The sequence below is a fragment of the Peromyscus eremicus genome, chromosome 9 (genome assembly GCF_949786415.1).
Source record: "Peromyscus eremicus chromosome 9, PerEre_H2_v1, whole genome shotgun sequence".
Lineage (NCBI taxonomy): Eukaryota > Metazoa > Chordata > Mammalia > Rodentia > Cricetidae > Peromyscus > Peromyscus eremicus.
The window spans coordinates 3,084,738-3,109,305 of NC_081425.1; the positions used below are offsets into that span (position 1 = coordinate 3,084,738).

At 46.9% G+C, this 24,568-nt stretch overlaps 1 protein-coding gene across 6 annotated transcripts in view; it reads left to right on the plus strand.

Annotated features, from left to right (window-relative positions):
• The window catches only part of Dock9 (dedicator of cytokinesis 9), a 264,437-nt gene that overhangs the window by 84,132 nt on the left and 155,737 nt on the right, over positions 1–24,568 (plus strand). For 3 of the 6 annotated variants that reach the window (XM_059273180.1, XM_059273182.1, XM_059273184.1), the window contains exon 1: positions 13,677–13,907. The exons of the other annotated variants lie outside the window; for them this stretch is intronic. In XM_059273180.1, the coding sequence (XP_059129163.1) occupies positions 13,794–13,907 (114 nt within the window). In that variant the 5' untranslated portion in view covers positions 13,677–13,793. Of the gene's footprint in view, positions 1–13,676; positions 13,908–24,568 lie in introns of those variants that run through there. 6 annotated transcript variants of the gene reach the window in all.

Sequence of the window (24,568 nt, forward strand, 5' to 3'; positions counted from 1 at the left end):
CCTGTCTCAGAAAGTCAAAAGGGCTGGGGATACAGCTTAATGGCCCAGCATTTGTCTAATATGTGGAGGATCTGAGCTCTAATTCCCAGTCTACGGGAAAGCTGTCTTACGTGGTTTTTGTCTTACGTCACCCTTGAAACTTGGTTTGTAAACATCTGTGTCTGGGTACCCATGTGGCTGGTGGCAAGCGAGCTGGACGGGGCAGGCCTCGCCCTTTCCCTCCCGTGGCTGACACTGAAGTTGCTTGTTTGCATTCCTTTTAACCATTGCACGCTCCTCCTGTGGGGGTTGTGTGCTCCCGGATCACCTGTTTCTTACACAGTACTCTGTGGTTAAGAATGCTTATAGAGAGGTGAGGAGGCAGTCCAGTCCATAGAGACCTGAGTTGACACCTCACAACACATGTTAGAAGAAAATAACTGGGTGTGATAGCCTACACTTATAATGCCAAGGCTGGGGAGGCAGAGACACAGGGACCCTGGGGTTCTCCGGTCAGCCAGTCTAGCCTACGTGGTGAGTTTCAGGCCGATGAGAGGCCCTGTCTCAACACACAGGGTGGATGACACCTGGGGTGACAGCTGGCTGAGGTTGTCTTCCGGCCTCCACACTCACACACGCACGTTCAGAGCATTTGAGCAGCAAGGCGTTTCATACATGAATGGATTACTGGGTAAATGCAGGGGAACATTGTGTTTCTTTTGACTGCTTTGGTGAACATTTCTGAAGTGTTCTCTTTCGGAATGTCCCTCTGCACCCAGAGTCTGGCCAAGTCACTGCTGTAGTAGAAGGATGACGCAGGCCCAGTCAACTCTGGCCTCAATGTGTGTCTCTGAGACGCAGAGGGCTTGTCTGGAGGAGCACCGTTATCAGCTGCTCTGGAGTCTTCATTCTGTGGCTGTGCTAACCCTGAGGTAAATCATGCCTGGGATGTGACACATCAGCTCTGGAGAACCGTCTCTGGCAACTGTTCTGTGTCTAGCCCTGCGTTAATGGCCTTTCAGGCAGTGTACACTGCAGTTATTTCAGAATGAGATGTTGGAGGAAGGTGTTGTTTAACCTCGTTGTGTTTTTAAAAATGCTGTCTGAATGGGGTGCTCACACATATGATCCCAGCACTCAGAATTCGCTATCTCAGGTCTGCCAGCTGAAGGTCAGTCTTGGTTATATATCATTGGCACCATGTATCACAGTATATAAAATGTAGATCTGGGTGTGGTGGTGCATGCCTGTAACCACGGCACCCCAGAGGCAAGGAGGATTGTTAGTGTTGTCAAGGCCACAGTAAGTTCCACGGGTGTTTCTGGGTACCCACCCATGATTTCCTGTCTTCAGATTTGCACCTCAGATGTCTGCTCTCCATGTACCTCAAGTTACTAAGGCAAAACCAATGGAACAGAGAAGAGCTTCTGCCTGTAGCACGCTGTCACCTGGGGAGCCGGGAAGAAATGAAGATTCCTGGCTTTCAGCTCAAGATATCAATTCAGATGGTCCAGGCAGGACCCTGAATAATAGATAATAATAATAACTTCTTCTTCTTCTTCTTCTTCTTCTTCTTCTTCTTCTTCTTCTTCTTCTTCTTCTTCTTCTTCTTCTTCTTCATCATCATCATCATCATCATCATCGCTGTTATTTTAAAACTTTTCGACTCAGTGGACAGCCAGGTTTGGCAACCCTGTAAGACAGGACTCTTGCCTCACCGCCTTTTAGCTGGACCAGGAAGACATTCTTTAGGACTGAGTGTTCTGGGGCTTCATGAAAGGGAGAGACCTTTGTGCTCAAGTTTGAGAGGTGAGCAGGCACCTGGCAGGTTGAGGTGGTGGGAGAGCATTCCAAACTGATAGATAGCGTTTCCAGAGACGGGGGAGAGGCTGCAGGAAGCAGCACAGGCCGAGGGGGGCAGAGAAGATGCAGGTCCGTGGGTGGTGTCACCTGTGAAACTGCCCTCCTCTCGGGGAACACACCCCGTCCTGTTCTGGTTCTTCCTTCCTTCATTTGAGAAGTTGGCAGGAATGGCTGTACCCTGCTTCTGAAGGTCCTCTGTCCTCAGCTCTGTCCTCAGCTCTGTTCCCTGCTCACAGCCTTCAGGAGGCTCATCTGTGTCTGAACCGGGAAACCCAATAGAATGGTCTTGGCTTTCCTGCTCAGATGGTCCTAGGAGTGTGACCTCTGACAGAGAAGCACGGATGTTGAGCCTGAGTTTTTAAATTCCTAAGTTGTGGATGCATTCTGAATATCTAGTCACTTGGAGTTTTAGGAGTTGGTTGATTTTATCAAGGCCAAGGGATAAAATTATGATCTGCACTTAAAAATCCGTTTAGAGAGATTGTCCTGTAAGAGCTTCTGCCTAGTTCAACTGGCGTCTCCTCTCCTGGGACCCATGGTGCTTTCATTCATAAAGTAAGAGCCATGTGGCAGGGTCTCTGGAGGACTAGACAGTGCCTGTACCCTGCAGCCTGCGTGGAGGGAGTCATACTAGTACTGAAGGCAAAAGAAACATACAGTTTATATTTCCAGTTTTGATTTGTATATCACAGGTTTTAGGGGGAAATTTTAAATTTCTTTTTTTCTCAGTTATTTCATTTAAGTATTGTGATTTTGATCACTGAGTTCTTTTCAGTGCTCTTGTTTGTGAATTTAGTAACTGAAGTGAGCGTCACCACACTCTGACACTAGCCCTGGAAGAAGCTGCATCTAAGTATCAGCCACATCCACACACATTCATTTAAATTATTTCCCAAATTGCTTTGAAATTTTTAAAAAGTACTTAATTTAAAGTAATTCATGCTTATTAAGGAAAATTTAAAAATCAGGCTAAATGGAAGGAAAGAAAGCCATTTGTTCTACATTTCAGACATAATCATTATTAGTATTGACTTTTATTTCATTTCTTTAGACCTTTTATTTTCAGGCATAGAAAAATTTCCAGTATTCATTGTGCCTCCCTAAGATGCTTATGTGAGCAAAAGGGAGGTAAAATTATGTCTGGAATAAAGCTTGAAAGATTCAAATCTACTTAATCACCATGTCTTGGATTAACGGTGGAACCTAGCTCAAAACCATGGCACAGTGTGAATTTAGGAGAAGCTATTTAATTAAAAGCATACCCAGTCTCTAGAAACAATAGCACTTACTGTTATGCTGAAGGGGCCAACTTGGACTGAATTCAATAAGAGTGTACGTCAAGTGCCTGGAGACTGGGTAAATGGTTCCCTCTCCCCCCTTGCTTATCCCTGCCACAATTACAATTAAAAAGAAAATACGTCTCCACATCCCCATCTATGTCTTGGCAAACCATAAATAGAAAAGTGTGTTTGGAGCGCCCGACCGCTTTCTGCAGCGTTGGAAACCTCATTTATTCTGTATTTACCTCCATCTGCACAGTTGTGGAAGGCCTGGGGAGATATTCCTGCCGACTGGTGTTTTCACGGTTGATTGATTGTCCCACTCATTCCACTGGACTTCCACTTCAGAGTTTGTTTTCCCTTGTGTGAGAGGGGAAAGATAAGTCCATTGTATTGCTGGGGTAGCTGTTTTTACAATTTTGTTTAGGAACAGCAAAGTGGCTCATTAGGTTAGAAAAAAGCTCTTGGTGCGAAAGTATGATGCCCCAGTTCAATCCCGGGGCTTTATGGCAGGAGGAGAGATTCAACCCAGAAAAGGATTCACTACCTCCACACCTACTCTTGACATGCAGGTACCTGCACTCACAAAACATCATGCACACAAATAATAAATGCGATTAAAATTTAAAATAATTTAGATTTAATTGGGGCTAGAGAGATGCCTCAGTGGTTAAGAGCTTTTATGCTCTTGTACAGGAAACAGGTTCGATTCCCAGCACCCACACCAGGTGGCTCAGAGCTGCTGGTAACTCCAGCTCCAGGGGTCTGATGCCCTCTTCTAAGCCCTCAGCGTATCTGTATTCTGCTCATACATACATGCAGATACAAACACACACACAATTCAAAAGTGAAATAAATCTGTTTTTAAAAAAGAAAAATTATTCCAGTTGACCATAATTGTATGTATTTATAGGGCACAGTGGGATGTTTTGATATGCACTTATACTATAGAATGGTTAAATTAAACATTTAATTAGCATATCCATTATCATGGATATCATCCATCAAAAATGCTTTTAACATTTTGTGTGTAAATGGGAAAACATTTCAAATCTAATCTTGAAGGAATTATTTATTTGTTTCACTTTTGAAACGGTCTTACTATGCAGCCCTGGCTGGTCTGGAACTTGCTGTGTATAGATAGGCTGGCCTCAAACTCAGTGAGATCCGCTTGAGTGCTGGGACTGAAGGTACACACCACCACGCCTGGCAGGAAATTTGAAATTAAGTGGACGTGTTACTGAAGTACCGTCCGACTGCTGATGCCATTTAGTGGATTGTAGTTCCATCCTCACTGTGGCGTAGCCGCTATCTGTGCAATGTGGCTCAAGTTTTGAGTAGCAGCAAGGAGAAGGGTCGCTGGGACCACCCACTTCATACTCACCCTCCTTGTTTAATGTGTTTCCATTTCCAACTCTGGTAGTGTCCTTTGTAACCAGGAAGGAATTCATTTGGTGTACTTAACTCTTCTATGGCACTGGGGTAGGATCCTGTGACTTCTCGGGATGTGTTACCCAGGACTAACGTTGAGTGAGCCCCAACACTGGCTGTGTTCTCTGGTCTTTGCCCCCCTCACCGGTTCACGTGGATTGAGTTACTGTAAGCATGGGGTGTGGGGTTGATCCCACTGGCTCTCACTGAGCAGCAGGACAAGGGAGCTATCCTGTTGGCTGCTGTTGATATTATCTCAAGGAAGGGATGCAGCCTGCGGGACTATAAATGGGGACTTCCCAGTTATTGTTCGGAGCCCAGGATTGCTGTACTGGTCCATTGTCTGAAGCCAATTTGAGCCAGACAAGCCAAGGAAAATGCTGCAATCAATTTGCATAATTTCCTCAGGTGGACTTTCCCTTTGTACCCTTTGCCTCTTTTTGGAAGAAGGTGTCCCAGCGTTTGCCTAGAGGCCTGGCCTCTACTCTGTGTCCTTGGTGACTCCAGGGAATCATCAGAGCTGTGTGACCTACTGTTGCCTGTCTCTCGTCTATAAATTATGATGGTCTGCTGTTCCTTGTAAGCCCCATGGAAATGCTTTAGGTCAATTTTACAGGTACAAATAGAGATTTACAAACCAGTAACCTTAGGTGGAACCAATTGGTATTTTTCTTTAGAATGGTTTGGAAGGGAGCCATGAGAGGAAAAGGGAAAGAATGGAGTTTTATCTTACAGTGACACTTGAAAGATACATTTTAATTTAAGAAAAAAAAAAGCCAGATTCACACCCACAAAGCTAGATGCTTAAATTTTTGTTTGTTTTTGTCTTCTGTTTTTCAAGACAGGGTTTCTCTTGTAGCCCTGGCTGTCCTGGAACTCGCTCTATAGACCAGGCTGGCCTCAGACTCACAGAGAACTGCCTGCCTCCCGAGTGCTGGAATTAAAGGCCTGTACCACCACCGCCCGGCTAGATGCTTAAACTTTGGTTGTTGTTTTTCTCACTGAGAATGCGCTCCTTGGCCTTTAGTGTAGCAGGAATCTTAACAGTTCTTATTAATAAAATCAAACCCGAGACCAAGTGTTGGGGTGAATGCTGGAAGGTCAGAGAGACAGAACAAGTCACAGCTAACCTTACCTGGCCAACTTCTCAGCTGATCTTGTTTCCTCAGACTGGAAGCCTCTGTGTCCTCATATCCGAATGGCTCTCAGCTGAACTGTGCTGCTCAAAACCTAAAAGCTTAACCAGCCAAATGCTTCTAGTTTCTGGTCCTCACGCCTTATATACCTTTCTGCTTTCTACCACCACTCCCTGGGATTAAAGGCATGAGTCACCATGCCTGTCTGTATCCTTGAACACATGGATTTCTGCCTCTGGAATGCTAGGATTAAAGGCGTGTGCTACCACTGCCTATCCTCTATGTTTAATATTGTGGCTGTTCTGTCTCTGACCCCAGATAAGTTTATTAGGGTGCACAATATTTTGGGGAACACAATACCACCTCACTTTAGCCTCCATGTGTGTGGTGAAGAGAGGAAAGGTAGAAAATTCCAGCTCACGTGAATCCCTTTGAGGTGGGGTTTGCACAAGCCGTACAAAGAGAAGGTGCTCTTTACCCTGTAAGCATCGTTTAGGTTGAGTATTGTCTGCTGTGTGTGCAGCGCTGGGTTAGGTGATGGCATGTTGAAAAGCTGCCAAGGAGAGATGACATGGGCACACAGCTCCAAACGTGGTTGAGGCTGGGTTTCAGTAACCCACACCTGGAGTTGGGTTTCCTGAGAAAAATCCCAGGCACACCGTGTTTTTCTTGGCTTTAAATTTCCATCTCTGAGATAGATTACTGGCATTGTTGTTTGAGTTATTGTTACTACAATCAAAGCAAGTTGGTAAAGCTCTTGGTGTCTAGAGGGCAGTAGTTCTGTGTGCAGTCTGAGGAGATCGTGAGTCTCCGGCAAGCTCATTTCATGAGTGTCCCTGCATCAGGACTCAGAGGGAGCAGTAGGCACAGCCTAAACCCTTATGCTCTGAAGGGGAGGTTTTCAGGTCTAAACAAACAGGAAATAGAGTATAGAATGCCAGATGTGGGGGACTGAGGCTGTGGGGAATTTTAATAAAGGACTGAGGAAGAGGATGTTAAGGTAGCGTGGGCCGCTGTTACTGAAAGGCTTCTCGAATGTTCTATGGCTGCTGACAAAGCCTCTGTACACAGTGCACCTCCTCTCCTTGGTCATCATTACTCTCTTGCATTTTAGTTTCCTCCCCAACCACGACTCCTTCAGTGTCTGCCCCCCCCCCTCTGTAACGTAGCTTTCCTGAGAACTGGATAAAGTGGAGCCCCCTGCCTCCCCTACAGCCCCCTGCCTCCCCTACAGCCCCCTGCCTCCCCTACAGCCCCCTTGCCATAGTGTAACTGGAGTTGTAGGCAAAAGCCCTGCCTGTAGCCACCCCAACAGGGTAGGCCCAGCCACCTATCTCAGTAGCCGATTCAAGAGACGAGGATGTCAAAGAGCAGAGAAAGGACTTAGTCAATGTGCATTGGGTTGGGGAGCAGAGAAAAGATTTTTAAATAAACTTGCAAATAAGTAAAACCATTATACACCAAAATTAACCCCACTGAAAGTCTGTACATCTCAGTGAACTTCCATACAGTTGGAATAGGCATTTGGAAGGGAAGCTGTGGAGCTTCACAATAAATTTTACACTTTCAGTATTATTTTATGCACTTATTCACCACCAGAACCAAAAAAAAAAAAATCCATGACAGAATCAGAATTTTTTACCTTTCATAATTCATGTCCCTTACCTGAGTTCTGTCCTGCCTCGTGCCTGTGTGTTTAGCCTTTGTTCTCTTATATTCACATCGTACTGTTCCACACGCACTCATTCCCACCTACATGTATGTCATTCCTTAGATTCTGCATATGAGAGGGAATGTGCATTTTTGTTTTGTTATTTCTGAGATTGTGTGGACCTGCTTAATATGATAAGTCCATTCATTTTCTCATAATCTAGTTCACTCTTTTATCCTTTTAAAAGCATTTTTATCACTTTGTGTGTGCGTGCGTGTGTGTGTGTGTGTGTGTGTGTGTGTGTGTGTGTGCATGCACACACATGGATGGTGTATGTGGCGGTCAGAGGACAGCTGTGGAAGGTTGGTGGTCTCCTCCTGCCACAGTGTGGGTCCTGGGTTTGTTCCGTGTGGTAGTTACCTGATGAGCTGTCTTGCCAGCTCTTACTCACTTATTTCTGCCTGAAAAAGTAAAATGAGTGTTTGAAGAAAACTTATAAAATGCACATGATTTTAGAGAAAAAAAAAAATACAGATGGCTCCACACACTGAAGAGAACCAGTGGCCACATTTTGTATTTTTAAAATCTTACGTGTGTGTGATACAGGGAGCATTTTGTTAATAGCTTCAGATGTGTCAGGCGGCAGTGCTGATCGGGTGTATTATCTGCCCTGGTTCAAAGCTTTCTGTATTGGCTTCAGGTTGGCCACTGGTCATGAGGCCTCCTGTGACCCACTTCCTGACTTGTATTCGTGGTGACATCCTGATGCTCTCTAATGGGGACCTGGACCTGTCAGTGTGATGAGATTTGTGGGTTTCCTGCGGTGGTGGGCCGCTCCTCCTTGCAATATTCCTGAGAACTGGATAAGCCTCACCTCAGAGAACTCATAGGCACACACAGCTTCATCATTTTAGAGCATCACAAACCGCCTCCCCCTCAGTTCAGTCTTGGATTCCCCGCTAAGAAACATTAGAATAGATGGGTTTCACCTCTGTGCTTATTCAGTCACATATCTAGTGAGACAAAGTTTGTCGAGCTTCAGACTTGTGTTGACTCCCTAAGGGGTCCTGCTCCTCCCACGGTGCCTGGCCCATCTACCTGTCCTTTCCTGGCTTGGCCCTGTTTCCTGCTTCATCGCAGTGTTCTCCATTTGGCTGCTTCTGGTTTGGTGGTTCTCAGAAGTGTGGGTCGTTTCCTGACACCTTTTTTTTTGGCCAGCAAGCTGAACAGTGTCAGCTCTCTGTGGGAAAGCCACATCCATTTGCCCCCTTTGCATTCTGGTAGTTTCTACTTACAGTTTTTGTTCACCTCAGTAGAGAGAAGGAATGGTCACATTAGAGACACATACAAGCATATGTGAGTTTTCTCTTGCCCTTAAAGCTAATTGCACTGTTCTGGGTGTGCTCTTTATTGGAATTTAACCAATGGGTGTGTGAAGTCACTGAGGTCAGTGAGTCCAGGAACTCAGTGATATAGGTGTAGTTTGAATCCAGAGGCCTGACATCCACCTCTTTTTAGAAGATTGTAAAGGAATATGTGGTCACCTGCTTCCTATCCTCTGAAATGGCATTTCCTGTGGGTGCTGCTCTGGTCAGATGTCATATCCTCCTGAGGCGTAGAGAAACCACATCCTCTTCAGAGCCGTAGGATCTGAGGTTGAATGCGGCACCATTCAGCTTCCTTGGTGGCCATAGGTCTGAAGCATCCTTAGAGGTTACATGAGGAGTCACTCAGCAGTCACATCTAAGCCCCAGAGCTTTCCTGTTCAGCGAGCTGGGACATTTGAAGGTGCCAAGGATCTTGGACGATGGGTGACTGCTTTGCTTGGTCTGGAGTGTAAGTAGAAAGCCAAGACAGGGTCTGGCAGCCATGCGAATGTCTGTCTGTCTGTCTGTCTGTTTGTTTGTTTGAGACAAGGTTTCTCTGTATAACAGTCCTGGCTGTCCTGGAACTAACTCACTTTATAGACCAGGCTGGCCTCGAACTCACAGAGATCTGCCTGCCTTTGCCTCCCAAGTGCTGAGATTAAAGGCCTGCCTAGCACTTTAGCAGTGCATTTCCTGTAGACATGGTTGAGAACACATCAGCCCTTTTTGCATAAACCTTGGCCTGAGAAACTTTTACAAGATTTACTTCCTTTAAAACCTGGCATGTTTTCTCCTGGTCATGGTTTACCTTATGGAACTGATCATATTTGCCTTTCTGTCCTGGCTGCCTAGAAACTCAGAGCCAATCAAATAAAGGAGATATAAAGTCATTGCTAAATTTTTAAAGAAAATACACAAAATCCTTAGAAAATTCCTGGCTGATTGCGTGAACATGTGGTGTTCCAAACAAATATCTGAAAAACTGTCAGGGTCAGCAAAAAGAGAACACTCTCTCTCTCTCTCTCTCTCTCTCTCTCTCTCTCTCTCTCTCTCTGTGTGTGTGTGTGTGTGTGTGTGTGTGTATGTGTGTGTAGACAGACAGAGGTACATGTTCACATAGGTGTGTGCTTATATGCACTCAGGTGTGTCTCTTATACATGTGAAGGCCAGAGGTGTCTGGGATACTTGATTGCTTTTCACCTTATTTTTTGAGATGGGATCTCTCGCTGAACCCTGAGGTCATGCATTCTGCTACTCATTAGCAAATTAGCTCCAAAATCCTCCTGTCCCTTCTCCTGCCGGCAGCTGGCTTGAAGACATCCACACTGCCACACCAGGCTTCACATGGGTGCTGGAGATCCAAACTCAGGTCCTCAGCAATTCAGTCTGCTGAACTGTCTCCACAGCCCTCCCTTTTTGGTCTTGAAATGTAGCCCAGGCTAGCTTTGACCTCACAGCCTGAGGGAGCTGAGGCTGCAGAGGAACAGCCCCCAACTCCCCAGCCACTAAAGGAAATGTAGCCCAGGCTAGCTTTGACCTCACAGCCTGAGGCAGCTGAGGCTGCAGAGGAACAGCCCCCAACTCCCCAGCCACTAAAGGAAATGTAGCCTAGGCTAGCTTTGACCTCACAGCCTGAGGGAGCTGAGGCTGCAGAGGAACAGCCCCCAACTCCCCAGCCACTAAAGGAAATGTAGCCCAGGCTAGCTTTGACCTCACAGCCTGAGGGAGTTGAGGCTGCAGAGGAACAGCCCCAAACTCCCCAGCCACTAAAGGAGTTTTTGTTGGTGGAGATCTTTGTTATGTATGGCAACTGTGCAGTTGGTGGGAATGCCTTCTTAGGCCGTAAAGCCAGAGTCCTGAATTGAAGACTAAGTTTATTTCTTTAGCAGGGGAATAACAACAGGAGTTACCACTAAGTGACCATGGATGTGCTAGCACATGCAGACTGTTGACTACTTCACTAAACTCCTCGATAGGATCAAACACAAACAGTGACATTGTCGGTAGTTGCTGGCTGACATCCTTCTAGCAGTTGAGCATAGTTAGAATAAGTCAGTTTAGCATAGTGTCACGGTGGAGCGTGCACACTGGATCCTTGCTGTCGTTTGCCTGTGGCCTTTGTATACATTTAAACGCCACATCAGTTTGTCCGTGTGAGAAACAGGGCTAGGTTATACAGAGTTGTGAACAGTAGGTAGGTTACAGAGTTGTGAACAGTAGGTAGGTTATAGAGTTGTGAACAGTAGGTAGGTTATACAGAGTTGTGAACAGTAGGTAGGTTATACAGAGTTGTGAACAGTAGGTAGGTTATAGAGTTGTGAACAGTAGGTAGGTTATACAGAGTTGTGAACAGTAGGTAGGTTATAGAGTTGTGAACAGTAGGTAGGTTATAGAGTTGTGAACAGTAGGTAGGTTATACAGAGTTGTGAACAGTAGGTAGGTTATACAGAGTTGTGAACAGTAGGTAGGTTATAGAGTTGTGAACAGTAGGTAGGTTATAGAGTTGTGAACAGTAGGTAGGTTATACAGAGTTGTGAACAGTAGGTAGGTTATAGAGTTGTGAACAGTAGGTAGGTTATACAGAGTTGTGAACAGTAGGTAGGTTACAGAGTTGTGAACAGTAGGTAGGTTATAGAGTTGTGAACAGTAGGTAGGTTAGACAGAGTTGTGAACAGTAGGTAGGTTAGACAGAGTTGTGAACAGTAGGTAGGTTAACAGAGTTGTGAACAGTAGGTAGGTTATAGAGTTGTGAACAGTAGGTAGGTTAGACAGAGTTGTGAACAGTAGGTTATACAGAAGAGTGTAAACAGTGCTAGGGTCACAGTAAACAGTGCTTCTTGAGTGACATTTTGAACACCTTCACATCACTACCAAATACTACTGTGGTTTGGCTCAACAAATTTGGATATTGTGTCTCCTTAGAGTGCAGGAATTCTGATTGCTTAGTGGCAGTGCAAATCTGAGGAAGAATTGGCCTGTGCTGTGAGCCACTTGGAAAGGTTTTTGAGCTGTTGGTCATGTGGGTATCTGTGTCATGCTATGATGTCACCTTCCTAGTTTCTCATGTCTCGGATACTTCCAAATCTTGAGGTAGTTCTTCATTCAGTTTTACGTGGCCCCCTCCACCACCAATTAAATTCTCTTGTAACCTTACATCTATTTTTCAAATTCATGGGTCATATTATTTTAGAATGTAGCTTTGATTAGAAAACCTGAATTTTGAGAGATAACCTACAACCTACCCAGTTTCTAAGTCTTGGATAGTTTCTTCCTCCTTCCCTCTTTCCCTCCCTCCCTTCCTTCCTTTTCCTTCTTTTTAAAATTTTGGGACAGGTGGGTCTTGAACTTCATATGTATTTTAGGAAGGGAATGGCCTTGAAGTTCTGACCCTTCAGCCTCTACCCCCATAGTGTTGTGATTACTCTTGGTTTATGTGGGCTGAGGAGTGAACCCAGGGCTTTGTGCATGCTAGGCAAACACTGTTCTGTCTGAGATACATTCCCAACTCTTTAAGAATGAATTTAGTATAAAAGCTAGGTTTTGTTTTTTCTTGACCGTAGGAGCTCACTTTTTATTCTAGGCTAGCAGTGCTTCTACCTCAGGCTTCTGAGTTGTGGAATTATGGGTGTGAGCAGCCACACCCAGCATGTTAACTAATTTTTAAATGGACTCAGTAATTTATTTATTGGACAATTAATGCCCATACGCAAAAAGAATTTCTGGTGTTTAATGACTGTGACAGGTGCTGGGGGTGGGGATGGGCGCTGGGTGGCCGCTCAGTCCCCACTTGAGTTCTGCCAGCCTCAGTCACAGTGCCTAGAGAGTGGGGTGGAGGTGGGGATTGTACCTGCGTTTCTTCTGGTTTCCGTTCCCGAGCATTCTGTACTTGGAGCCTGTGGATGCTCTAGGGTTAGGTTCCCTGTTTACTAACTGTTACTAAATCTGTATCAGTTACTAGATGCCTCCTGATTTCAAAGAAATAAACAGAGACACTAAGTGGGAGGCGCTCCAGGAAGCCCTGCCTGGAAGTACATCATTATATTTAATCCTATGGTCAGTGCATGGTTTCCGAGCACCCTTTCAGCAAGTTCCTCCGTTGCTGAGTGATTTTTTGAAAGTCACTTTCACCATGAATATGAGTTAAAAATAAACGTAGCTGACTCTGGAGGAACACTGGGGGAGGGGCAGCAGGTAGGACATGGAATAGTGACCTAACTGCTTCCCTGGGCTTGTGAGTGTCTCTCTCTTCTTAGGTTACCTTTGTCTTGACTTCCCATCTGTTTCCTGTTCTTCTGGAGGGAAGAGACTTGTGCTGTACGTGCCCACTCTGACCTTCTCTGTCCCCTTAGCACCGGGCACGCTACCTCCTGGTACACACACGTGTTGGTGCGTGCAAAGAAAATGTTCATGATAAATGCTTTTGTTACACAGAACATTAATTTATTCAGCATAGTCTCCCTGGCATAAAACAGTAGATGCATAAGATTTTGCCTGCTTCTGTCTGTCCCTCAGGGAGAAGCGATTGCTTGCCCTGTACCTCCTAGGAACACCCTTGCTTGCTTGTTTGGTCCTGCTTTGATCAGGAGCTGCGTATTTGGTGCTTAGCTGTACCGCAAAGGAAAGCATTCTGAAACTGCGACTTTCGACTGGCGGGGCTACCTAGCTGGGAGCTTCAGAGTGGAAGTAATTACGAAGGAGTCTCATCCGCAGGCGATCTTTTCAACTCTGCACTATTTGGACTCACATTGACTTGGCCCACGCCACGTGGAACAGACACAATGAGGCTGGTCTCTCATCGAGGAGGCAGTACACTGTGTATTGTTCTGTTTGGGGTTTGTTTTCCTTTGGCCAGCGAGCAGCAGCCTCCCATTTTCCAAGCTGTAGTAACACCCCTGGAGGCTGGCCTTCTCGGCCATGCCTTCCCACCCCTGAGGCTCTGCACATCCAGCCAGTGAGGCTGACCCTTCGTGCCTGGGAAACCAGCTTCCTTTCCTTCCTCTGGACAGTGGTGTGCCTGTGCCTCCAGCAGCAGGGGACTCTCAGCTGTCCCTGCTGCAGGCTTTCTGAGGACTGCTCTGGGTGGAGAATGCAGGCTGATAAGTACAGGACTAGCGGTAGAAATGACAAGAAGGAGCTGGTTATCGAGTCCCCCCTGCAGTACAAGGATTCAGCTCAGGGAGACGTGGAGGCGGAGAGCTCGGTGCTGGTAAGACTCCTGTCCCCACTCAGGGCTGCGACTGTGCGTGAATGAGTCTAGCGACTCTTGCCCGTCTCTGACTTTCTGACTTGCTCTGCCTGTCTCTGGTGAGCCCTTCTCTGTCTTCTTTCCTTGTAGCCTGACCTAAAGTCTACTTCCATCCTTCCTGGTGAGGAGAGAAATGTTGACGTTTGGGGGTGAACAGGTTTCCAGGAGGCAACTTGGCATAAAACAATCTGGTACCATTTAAAATTTTGTTACACCTAGCTGCAACATTTTCAGAAATGAACCCAGCCAGGGACGTTTTAATAGCAGTCTGGGAGTTGGAGAAAAAGCACTCTGCAGAATTAAGCCCTTTTGTACGTTATCTGTTTATGTCAGCGGGAGAACAAGGCGGATGCCGAGGAGGCTTCAGGACTGCGTGTGTTCTCTGCCCACTGTTTCTGCCAGGGAGTTTGCTTTGAACAGAGTCGGAAAGAATCTCACCTGTGAGGCGCCTGACAGGAAAGCTGATGTTTTAACGTTAGCCAGATTGATAGATAGCCGTTTGAACAAGGTCCGGTGCCTCGGCGGACTCTGGGAGGCAAGAATGTGCAGAGTGGTTGTGCTGTCAGCCTAGCAGTGGGCTGTCTTCCCTTTGGAATTTCTTTAGCACAATAAAGGCATATAATTTTTTAAGCAAGCTGCAGAAACCACCAGCATGCTCTGCAGAGGGGACAATCGAGCCTTTCACATGGTCTGTTAAAGGGGTTGTCAAGCTGGAGCCTCGTGTTTCTATGTAGCTTTTTTTCCCTTTCTCTAAACGTGGAAGTCCAGTTGCGGCTGCTGTAGTACTATAGCATTTGGTTTCTAATTCACTGCCACCGGCAATTAATAGCTGTGAGGACGGGAGCGTAAACTTTCAGAACTGCTTCCCTTTGTGATGAGGGAGGTCACCTTAGGTTGTACTGCCTTCAAAATGGCTTTGCTCACCCTGGACTGAAGCTCAGCCAAGTACGCTGACCCCCGTTCATTTTCATCTTAGACATTTAGCCCCCGTTCTGGCATATAATGTTTAGAAACTGTTCGTTTGTTCATTATCTTGGATCCTTGTTCTAGCCTGGTGGCTGGATCCACCTGCGTGCCTCCTAGAGGGAACAGCGTATGAAGTTGGAGGAAGTTGTGTGGTTTGGATTCCCCGGTGAATAGCCTTAAATGTGTTCTGTCGGCGCTTCTCCTGGTGTGTGGAAATAGCTGTTGGGAGGACTGAGTGGCTTGTAGTGGTGTGTGTGTGTGTTTTTTCTTAATAACATGAAAGTGACTTTTCAAACATTGACGTCTGTTTCTAGTCTTCAGTCGTGTCCCATGTCGTGTGTGTGTGTGTGTGTGTGTGTGTGTGTGTGTGTGTGTGTGTGTCCCGCTTAGGCTGTAGGTATGTGTTTAGTTCAAATCTCACTCCGGACAGTTCCACGGGGAATAGCAAAAGACAAGGCTGGGCTGGCTACAGCTGTACATGGGGAAACGCTCCTTGGGGCATGGAAACTTCTCATACTGTGGAGTGGTCTAGTTCTGTGCACCTGCAGAGAGGTGAGGCGTGGAGAGGGAAGGAAACCGATACATCTGGACACCTTTCTTATCTGCAGGAGTTTCCCTTCCACGGAGGTAAACAAGATAAGAGTGACTATCAGAAGCCAGGATACAGGGGAGCCTCACTCACCAGGCAGACCTCTTTGCCTGTGAAGACAGCTGCCCCCCACGGCAAAGGGGAACTCAGCAGGCTGCTGGGAGCACAGCTTGTTTCTCAGGGGAGCACCTGAAGTGTGCAGACACGAGCTCAGTGTCGGGTGCTGATGATTAGTAGAGCACCAGTCGCCCCTGCACTTGTGTGAGTGAACTATACGGAGAGGTGTTGGCTACAGGGAACATACTTCCTGTAAGAAGCAGCAGTTAGTTATTATGTGTAAATAGTCTCTGGAGGAAAATAATAAACCATTTAGGAGGGACAACTAATAGTTAATAAGGAATGTAAATAGTACACCCCGTCCCTGGGTCAGGATCCAATTCAAAGCCTCCTGTAGGCCCCAAATGCTCTGCTCCTGAACCGCAAACGGGCTGCTTGTCCTGCTCCTTGAAGGTTGCCGTTGTTACTAATCTGCTCCGTGTACTTCCTGGAGTGTTCTGTGCATGTCAGAGGACAACTCTCTACATGCATGCTTTGGAAAGTACACAGATAAAGGATTTTTTAGTGTTTTTCTCCCAGAACACATCAAGAGCCATACATGGATTTATGCTTGCGTGTGTGTGTGTGTGTGTGTGTGTGTGTGTGTGTGTGTGTGTGTGTACGTGTACCCCCACGTGTGAATGCCTGTCAGAGATTAGCTCATGTCTCATCCCTCAGGTATAAGGAGCTTAAGTCCCTGTTTCCATCTCATCAGCACTAAGGTTGTGAGAACACACAGCCGCTCTTGTCTTTGGTACATGGGGAGTCAGCCTTGCATGGCAAGCATTAACTGATGGCTGTCTCCCAGCACACGTGCCTTATTTCTAATGGTTATGGAACTCTCCCTTCTAAATCTTTACCTTAATTGGGTAGTTACTCAGTTTGTGAATGTTCTGGTGTATATATCTTAAGTGCTTTCTGCAAACCTTCTCACCCTGTGAACTGAAAGCCTTGCCCCTGTGCTTGGCGATGGTGTCTCCGTTCCTCTGGCCTGACGTGTTTGAGGTTTCCCTGAGCAGCGATCCCTCACCCACATTAGGGCTGGGAAGGCCACTGCAGGTGGTGGGGGTTTGTTTTTAAGTAGGGTCCTGACTTCCAAAGCGCTCTGTCTCCTTGCCCATCTAGTGTTGGGATTACAGGTGTAGGCTGCCACACCTGGCTGGAAAGTTGGGTTTTCTTTTTTTGGGGTGTGTGTGTGTGTGAGGTTTTTTCGTTTGTTTTTGTTTTTCAAGACAGGGTTTCTCTGTTTAATAGCTCTGGCTGTCCTGGAACTTGCTTTGTAGACCAGGCTGGCCTCAAACTCACAGAGATCCACATGCCTCTGCCTCCCAAGTGCTGGGATCAAAGGCGTGCGCCACCCACCACTGCCCAAGAACAGCATGCGTCTGTGTAGCACAAAGCCTCGGAGGCCAAAGGACTCAGCTTGTCTCTGCATAATAGCAGAAAGCAAAGGATATCGGTGTCCCTGTTCCACTCAATTTACTGCCTAAACCATCGGTAGTGACTCTGTGGCTGTGGATGATGCATGGTGAGCACTCAGTATTTTTATGTCTGTGTATTGTCTGTTCACGGTGAGTCCCACTCTGCCCTCCAAACTGTAAGGCAGTTTGTTCTTGGGAAGACCTAATCCTAATTGTTACTTTCCTGCCCTCTAGAGGAAAAGGGTGTGGCGTTCCCAGTGGAGTGGTGCTTCTGTGTTGGACATTTTTGTTGAGGCAGGTGGGGCCTGTAACACTGGCCTCAGTTTGAGAGTTTTGGCTGTTGGAGAACAGCAAGATAGGGGAGAGCTGAACTTGTGCATGCAAAGGGACTTACAAGCGTTAACAGATGAATTTGAGTTCTGACTCGAATGTTTGCGGTCACTCATGTTCACTAAGCAGTGAGGTGGCCACCCTTGTGCCCCTTGTGGCGAGAGGACCCGAGAGGACTCAGGTTCCAGTGGCTCCACCAGTGCATCAGTCCCACAGACAGAGGGAGGAGTCGAGGGCCTTTTCTGTCCATGGACTGTTTTACTCTAGACATGCTAGACCCCGTGAAGGAAGACCCAGGTCCTAAAGTACAAGTCTGTGGGCAAGGACTTAACAGCCTGGAAGACGCAGTCACACTGAGAAAGGGCTGAATCTGTGTAAGCTCCCTGAGAAGGAAGGGCAACAGTTGGTATTATTCAGTGAGTCATTTCTCTGCTGTCTGTGTTTCAGTAGTGTGAGGTTCAAGAACGTTCCCGCCACCTTTGTGTGGTGACACATTGTCAGGTGGCCAAATCAGGGCATTTTCTTCCCGAGAGCTTCAGGCACTTGTGACTGTACCCGTTTTTCTGCCTCATTTGTTTCTTAGTTCATTCGGCCGCACACGTGAGAACTAAGATCTGCCAGGCGTGCTGGGTAGTCACCGGGGATACAGAGGCCTGTCCTTCCCGGGGTACTAAGACCTGGGTAATGAAAGGACTCGCTTAGAAATGCTTTCCTGTAGCCACAGTGTGTGTTACTCCCACCCACCCTTTCCAGACAGAGAACATTTCACTCATCCCCAGCTGGAGGAAGGCCACGCTCTGGTATATTTTTTCACACAAGCTGTAGGCTTTCCAGTAGGCACAGGGGCTCCCACTGTTCAGAGCACTGTTCCCACAGGTGAGGCTCCCACTCTTGCACACTTGTTTCATTGATTAACCTAGGAAGGAAACTATGGACCGCATTCCTAGGAGGAGCGGAGTGACTGTCTTAATGGTGTCCCTCGGGGTCCATGCTTTTGCCACGGCCTCGCTCTCATGCCAAGCCGCTTTGGGTTCTTGCTTTATAGAAATGAAGATCGGCCTCTCTGGTGTATTTCATTTCTCCTGCCATAATGTGCGTGCAGAGTGACTGGCCACTGTTTTATACAGTGGTGATGCTCCCCGACTTTTATTTTGGTGGAATAATAATAGTTAAGAAGCCAGTCCCCTGCTGTACACAAGGCACTGTTATATACCTGTTAGATGCATGATTTTGTGAGTTCTCACGACCCTGGGAAGCAGGGAGCCCTCGAAGTTCCTGTACAGGGGAGGAAACAGGCTTAGAGGGGCTTGGTAGCTGATCTGCATCACAAAAGCTGCAGAGCCAGGATGGCAGATTCCTGGTCAGGTTTCCTGAGATCTGTGCCTGTATACACACACACTCACACACTCTTACTGACAAAGATAAAGGTGTTCGCTTAAGCCTGCCATTGTGAAGGGAAAGACAAGAAAGGTAAAAAACCCTCATTAAAAACTTGAAAATTCGAACTGGAGAAATGGCTCAGTGACTCAGTGCTTGCTGATCTTACAGAGCACTGAAGCTCAGACCCAGGACTTCTGTCGGTGCCTGTAACTGCAGCTCTAGGGAGTATGATGCCTTCTTCTCCAGGGTACCCTCAAACATGCGGCATGTACATATGTACGTGTATGCACACAAATAAATCTTACACACACACACACACACACACACACACACACACACACACCGCTGACCTTTGACATTTTTATCTGTGCAATGAAAGGTAGGTAGTATATCGTCTCTCAGACCAGCCCAGGGTCAGGACTAAGATCATGGAGATTTAATTTCAAGCTTTAAGCTTAGTTTATGTAAAAAGGTTTTGTTTGGGGGCTTGGGGGCTGTCCTAGTTAGGGTTACTGTTGCTATAATGAGGCACCAGGACCAAAAGCAAGTTCGGGAGGGAAGGGTTTATTTGGCTTACACTTCCACATCATAGTCCATCACTAAAGAAAGTCAGGACAGAAACTCATTCAGGGCAGGAACCTGGAGGCAGGAGCTGATGCAGAGGCCATGGAGGGAAGCTGCTTACTGGCTTGCCCCCAGGGCTTGCTCAGCCTACTTTGTTATAGAACCCAGGATCACTAGCCCAGGAATAACACCACCCACCATGGGCTGGGCCCTCCCTCATCAATCACTACTTAAGAAAAATTCTTACAGCTGGAATTTATGGGGGAATTATGAGGTTTCCTCTTTTCAGATGATTCTAGCTTGTGTCAAGTTGACATAAAACTAGCCAGCACAGGTACCATAGGATGGGGCGACATTTCATCATGGACATTGTCTGAGTCAGCTGTTTGTAGATGCATGAATGGGCTGCAGAATTTGGGACAGAGGCTCCAGACTGCCTGTGAAGGTAATTTTAGAACCAAGAAGGTCTGGACAATTTTCTAGAAGTTTTCAGTCCCCTGTAATGTGATATAACTAGTTCAGAGATTCTCCTAAAACAGCGATCTGAGGCCTAGGAAGTTTGCAGGGCCCTCACTCCCTACAGGCATATGGACCTCTGACCAGCAGGGTGCTGAGGGTCCAGCTTCCTGGATGGGGTTGATCCCACAGTTCTGTGTCCAGATCTCCTTGCTGTGGAGAAAGTTCCTCCCAGGGAAAGGCTGCCAGGAGCCCAGCTCTGGTGCTGAGGAGACACACCTGCATTTCTGTATCAGAACAGTTCAGTGGAGGTAGGAGCCGCCCGGCTCTCCTCCCAGGCGCCTGGGAGTGCCTGTCCACCACCACACAGTCTTTCCTGACTCTCCTCTGTAGAGGAGCCTCCCTGCCGTGCTGAAGCTGGTCTTGAACTTGGCTGTGGTGACTTCCAAAATACTGTGTCAGAATACCTTGGTGTCATTGCCTGGGGACCATGCTCCTGTTCCTTTCCTTCCACCTTAGAGGATTAGCTGCCAGCACCCAGCCATGTCACACTTCCGAAAAGAGGGAGGGGGTGATGCTGGAGGAAGCAGCTAGACCACAGTACTGCGTCCCGAGCCACGTGGCTAGCATTGGTTAGTTGAGTTTAAGCTGGTAGTTTAGTTAACGTGTTTATGACCTGACGTGGGTAGAGAAGGGCAAACTTAAGTTCCCCAAGTGAAGCCCTCTCCTGTTCTCCCGCCTGCTGGCACCTCTCTTTGTCGCCAGCCCCGCCTCTTCCTGGAAGCACAGCGGAAGTGTTGAGTGTTAGAGCACACCGCGGGCGGCCTTCGCACGTAGGCTTCCACATGGCCCAGTCCAGTCGGTGCTTGGTGGAGATGCGCAGGACGGGGCAGAAACGGCACGGATAAGAGGGGCTTCTCAAAGACCCCAGGCTCCCCCTCCTCCCGCTCCACCTCGCAGGTAGATCTGACCGCTCCATCGCTACTGTGGTTTTTCAAACAACAACAACAAACAAAACCAAAGTTTCAGAAAGTAAACGTTTTCTTCTTGATGTCAAATCTTAACAGTAGCAGAAACAGTACGTCATTAGTACACACTTTAAACTTTCTAGTCCAAGTAAGGTAGCACAACTCTGGTGTAATTGATATTTTAACCAAGGATTTCTAATATATTACTAATCTTTTAAAAATATCAAAGTAGTTTTACTTTCTTTTAATCAGACTGACATTGACATTTAGTCTCTGCTTACAGCACATCCCAATTCAGAATAGTTTGTGTGTGTATATGTGTGTGAGTGTGAGTGTGTGTGTGTGTGTGTGTGTGTGTGTGTGTGTGTGTTTGCCCGTGCTCTGCTGTACATTGTATGTGCAGGCTAGGGCTTAGCCTTAAGTCCCATTATACCTTGTTTCTTGAGGCCTGGAACTTACTAGTTACTAGGCTGTCTGTCCAGCAAAGCCCAAAGGACCCACCTGTCTTCATCCACAGGGCGCTGGGATCACAGATGCCACCTCCGTACTTAGCTTTTTTTTTCATGCATTCTAGGGATTGAACTCAGGTTCCCATGGTTGTGGGGATTGAACTCAGGTTCCCGTGGTTGTAGGGCAAGCACTTTACTGACTGAGCCCTCTCTCCAGCCCCAGAATACCCACATTTTAAATGCTCAGCAGTCACACGTAGCTACTAGCCACCTCACTAAATACCACTAAATTACTTGTCCATAAATTTACACATTTAGCCTCAAAATAGGAGTTTGTCATGGAGGGGGGTGAGTCACTGGATGAGGTAACATATTTGTGAATGTGTAGGTAGAAAACAAATGATGTTAGTGTAAGCCCAGGTGTACTTGGAAAGTTCACTCCTAAAGTGCTTGCTTGCCTGGTGGCATCTGTGTGTATCCATGCACCCGAGCATGTATTTCAGAGTAAGATTATTAATATCTTTTGCCTGGGACATGCATGCCAGCACTCTGCATTTCCTCGGTGGAGCAGAGACTGTCAAGCCTCCACGGCATGGTGCAGTTAGCTCAGCAGTGCTCAGACCTGAGCAGAAAGGCCTTGTGCTCGTGTCCTGTCTGGACGTGTCTGGAGCTTGGTGCAGAACAGAGGAGTGAGGCATTGGTGCATGCTTCCATCATGCTTACTGTCTGTGATATGGAAGTGGTCCTGGGTGTAGGGCTGGGAGACCTCGGTTACCATCTGGGTGACCGTCCTTAAACCCTCTGACTCCCTTGAGCTGGTTCCTCATTGTCTGTGAGATATGATGTGTAGTCTGCCAAAAGATGTGCCAGTTGAGGGGTCTGAAGCTGAACTGTACATGGCTACTCATGACCCTGGTAACCCGTGGGATGGGCCACTGCTCTGTAGGAGGCCTTGTATATTGAAACCCTTCAATAAGCCCATGACAAAGAGACTAGAAACTGGCACTTCGCAGATAGGGATATTTATTTAGTTTTAAGTTTTTACTACATTTAATTTAGTGAGTGAGTGAGTATGTGTGTGAGTGTGTATGTGTGTGTGTGTTTGCACGCAAGTTGTGCTTAAGCTGCTGAGTCATGTCTCTGTCCCAGAGAAGGATGCTTAAAGGTTAAGTGAGTACACAATTTGCTCTAAGACCACATCATCCGTCAGTAAAGTTAGGAATTTTTGAAAAATAATTTCTAACATGAAATTCTCCAAAGCAGATGGCCCAGTAGAGTGCTTGCCCAGCTGAGTGGCATCGGAACCATCTGGAGGGTTTGCTGAGACAGTGCTGGGCCACCCCGGAGCTGCTGATTCAGGGGTCTGGGGTGAGCTTGCATTTCTAATAAGTTCCAGATGCTGGAGCTGAGCTTTGAGAGGCTCTAGACTGCTATAATCAACCCCTACACATGGTCTTCAATAGTACTCAATATTTGGGGGACCTGAATTTAAATTCTGGCTCCCCCCGGAACCTGCTCTACTGCCACTGGTCTCTGCCGCCCCTTCCCTGTAAGCCTGCAGGAACTTGTGAGCAGAATATCCTGTGGACATTTGCCCTTCGGCCCCAATAGCTTAAGTAAGTTGTTAGGAAATGGGACTAAAGCCGGCTTTTAGAGCCTTTTTGTGTAATTGCTTGACCTCTTTGTTTCCGAGTTTCAAAAACTGCTTTCGTTACCTCAGAAGCATTAATAATTTTTAGGCTATGATGTTAAAGAAGAAAAAAATGAGGTTGTCTGAAAGAGCCTATAGTATAGATTTGTTATAGAGTTATCGATCACTTCTCACCTATAGAAAAATGCGTGCTGGGCTTCCGCAGGGCTTCCCCTGGCCTCTGTGTGGCTTGTGTCAGAGAAGGGGATGCTTGAAGTACTCACAAGTGTTTGCAAGGGAGCGAGTCCCAGTCCTCTTTGTGTCTCCTCCTGTGACTCATGGGCACGAGGCAGGGAGTAAGTTCCCTAAATTGCTGTCTTGTCTTCCTCTCTTCATTAATATTCTCAGCAGCGTCCCTCCTGAGCACAACTGTCTAAATGGGAGCAGTGGCATGGGTTCTGGTAGTTGGTATTAATATCACTATGACGTCAGCCATTTTCCAGATGCTGTTGATTACAGTTTTCTACAATCTTTACTTCTGTTCACTTGAGAAGTAGATGAACAATTTTCAAAAGCCACGGTCCCTTATAAAAATGACACGTTTGAAACCCCTACTCTTCATTTGCTGTCACGTGGTTTTAAGACGACAGTTTTCCTTAGGTAGATACGTTTGATCAATAAAACCACCATTCGGTGACCAGTTCTATAATTTGAATGCTTTTGAAAGTGCCCTCTAGAGTGAGGCTTGGACAACTTCTTGGTTCTACAATAGAAAACTGAACTCACAAGTGTGTGGTTGTTGGAGTTAAGTCTGCTATGCAGGTAACCCTGCGTAGCAGTGAGAAGTCCATCTGAATGGCTGGGAACCTGGTGCTCCTGTATGCTGGGCTGCAGTCTTCAGATCCTCATGTGTGGTGCTTTAACACTCAGGTTCAAGTGTACTTTACGTTTAGGTAAGCTTTATTTGTCTCCTGTGTTTATCACAATGTATTTATCACAATGTGTTTATCAAACAGTGCCTATACGGTTTGGGTGGGAGCTGAGGGGAGAATCCCTGAGCCAGGACTGCCGAGACCCCTTTTAGGGACTCGGACGGTTCATTCCTTCCCCTCCTCCTGAACCTACCTGTAACAGGAGGCCTGGAATGGATGATCCTCGAGTTCAGATGTCTGTACAAGCAGATAGTCCCCGTATTGGGTACTTTTCTACTGCTGAGACAAAACACCACAACAGAGGCAACTTACAGAAGAAAGTTTGTTTGGACTTAAAGTTTCAGCCAGAGAAGAGTCCATGATGGCAGAGTGGGGTTGTGGCAGTGGGAGCTATGAGGGGGAAGCAGAGAGGGTTCTGGGAATGGCAGGAGGCTTTGGAAACTCACAGCCCGCCCCCAGTGACATCCTTCTTCTAGCAAGGCCACACCTCTTAAACTTAGTGAAACTGTGCCATCCGACAGGAACCAGGTATTAACTCTGAGTCCATAGGGGAGATTCCCTTTCAGACCACCGCATGTACTTATTGTGAAACGTTCCCAACCTTTTTTACAAAAGTGAACTCCAGTGGGGAGCTGGAGATAGGGCTGTGATTGAGAGTGAGTACTGCTCCTGCAGAGGACCTAAGTTTGGTGGCTGTGAGCCACCTGTAACTCCAGCTCCAGGGCATCTGGACTCTGTGCACTGATACACACACACACACACACACACACACACACACCCCTTAAATTTTTTTAGTGTGCTTTCCAACAGCTCATCTGGCTTCATTTTGCCCCAC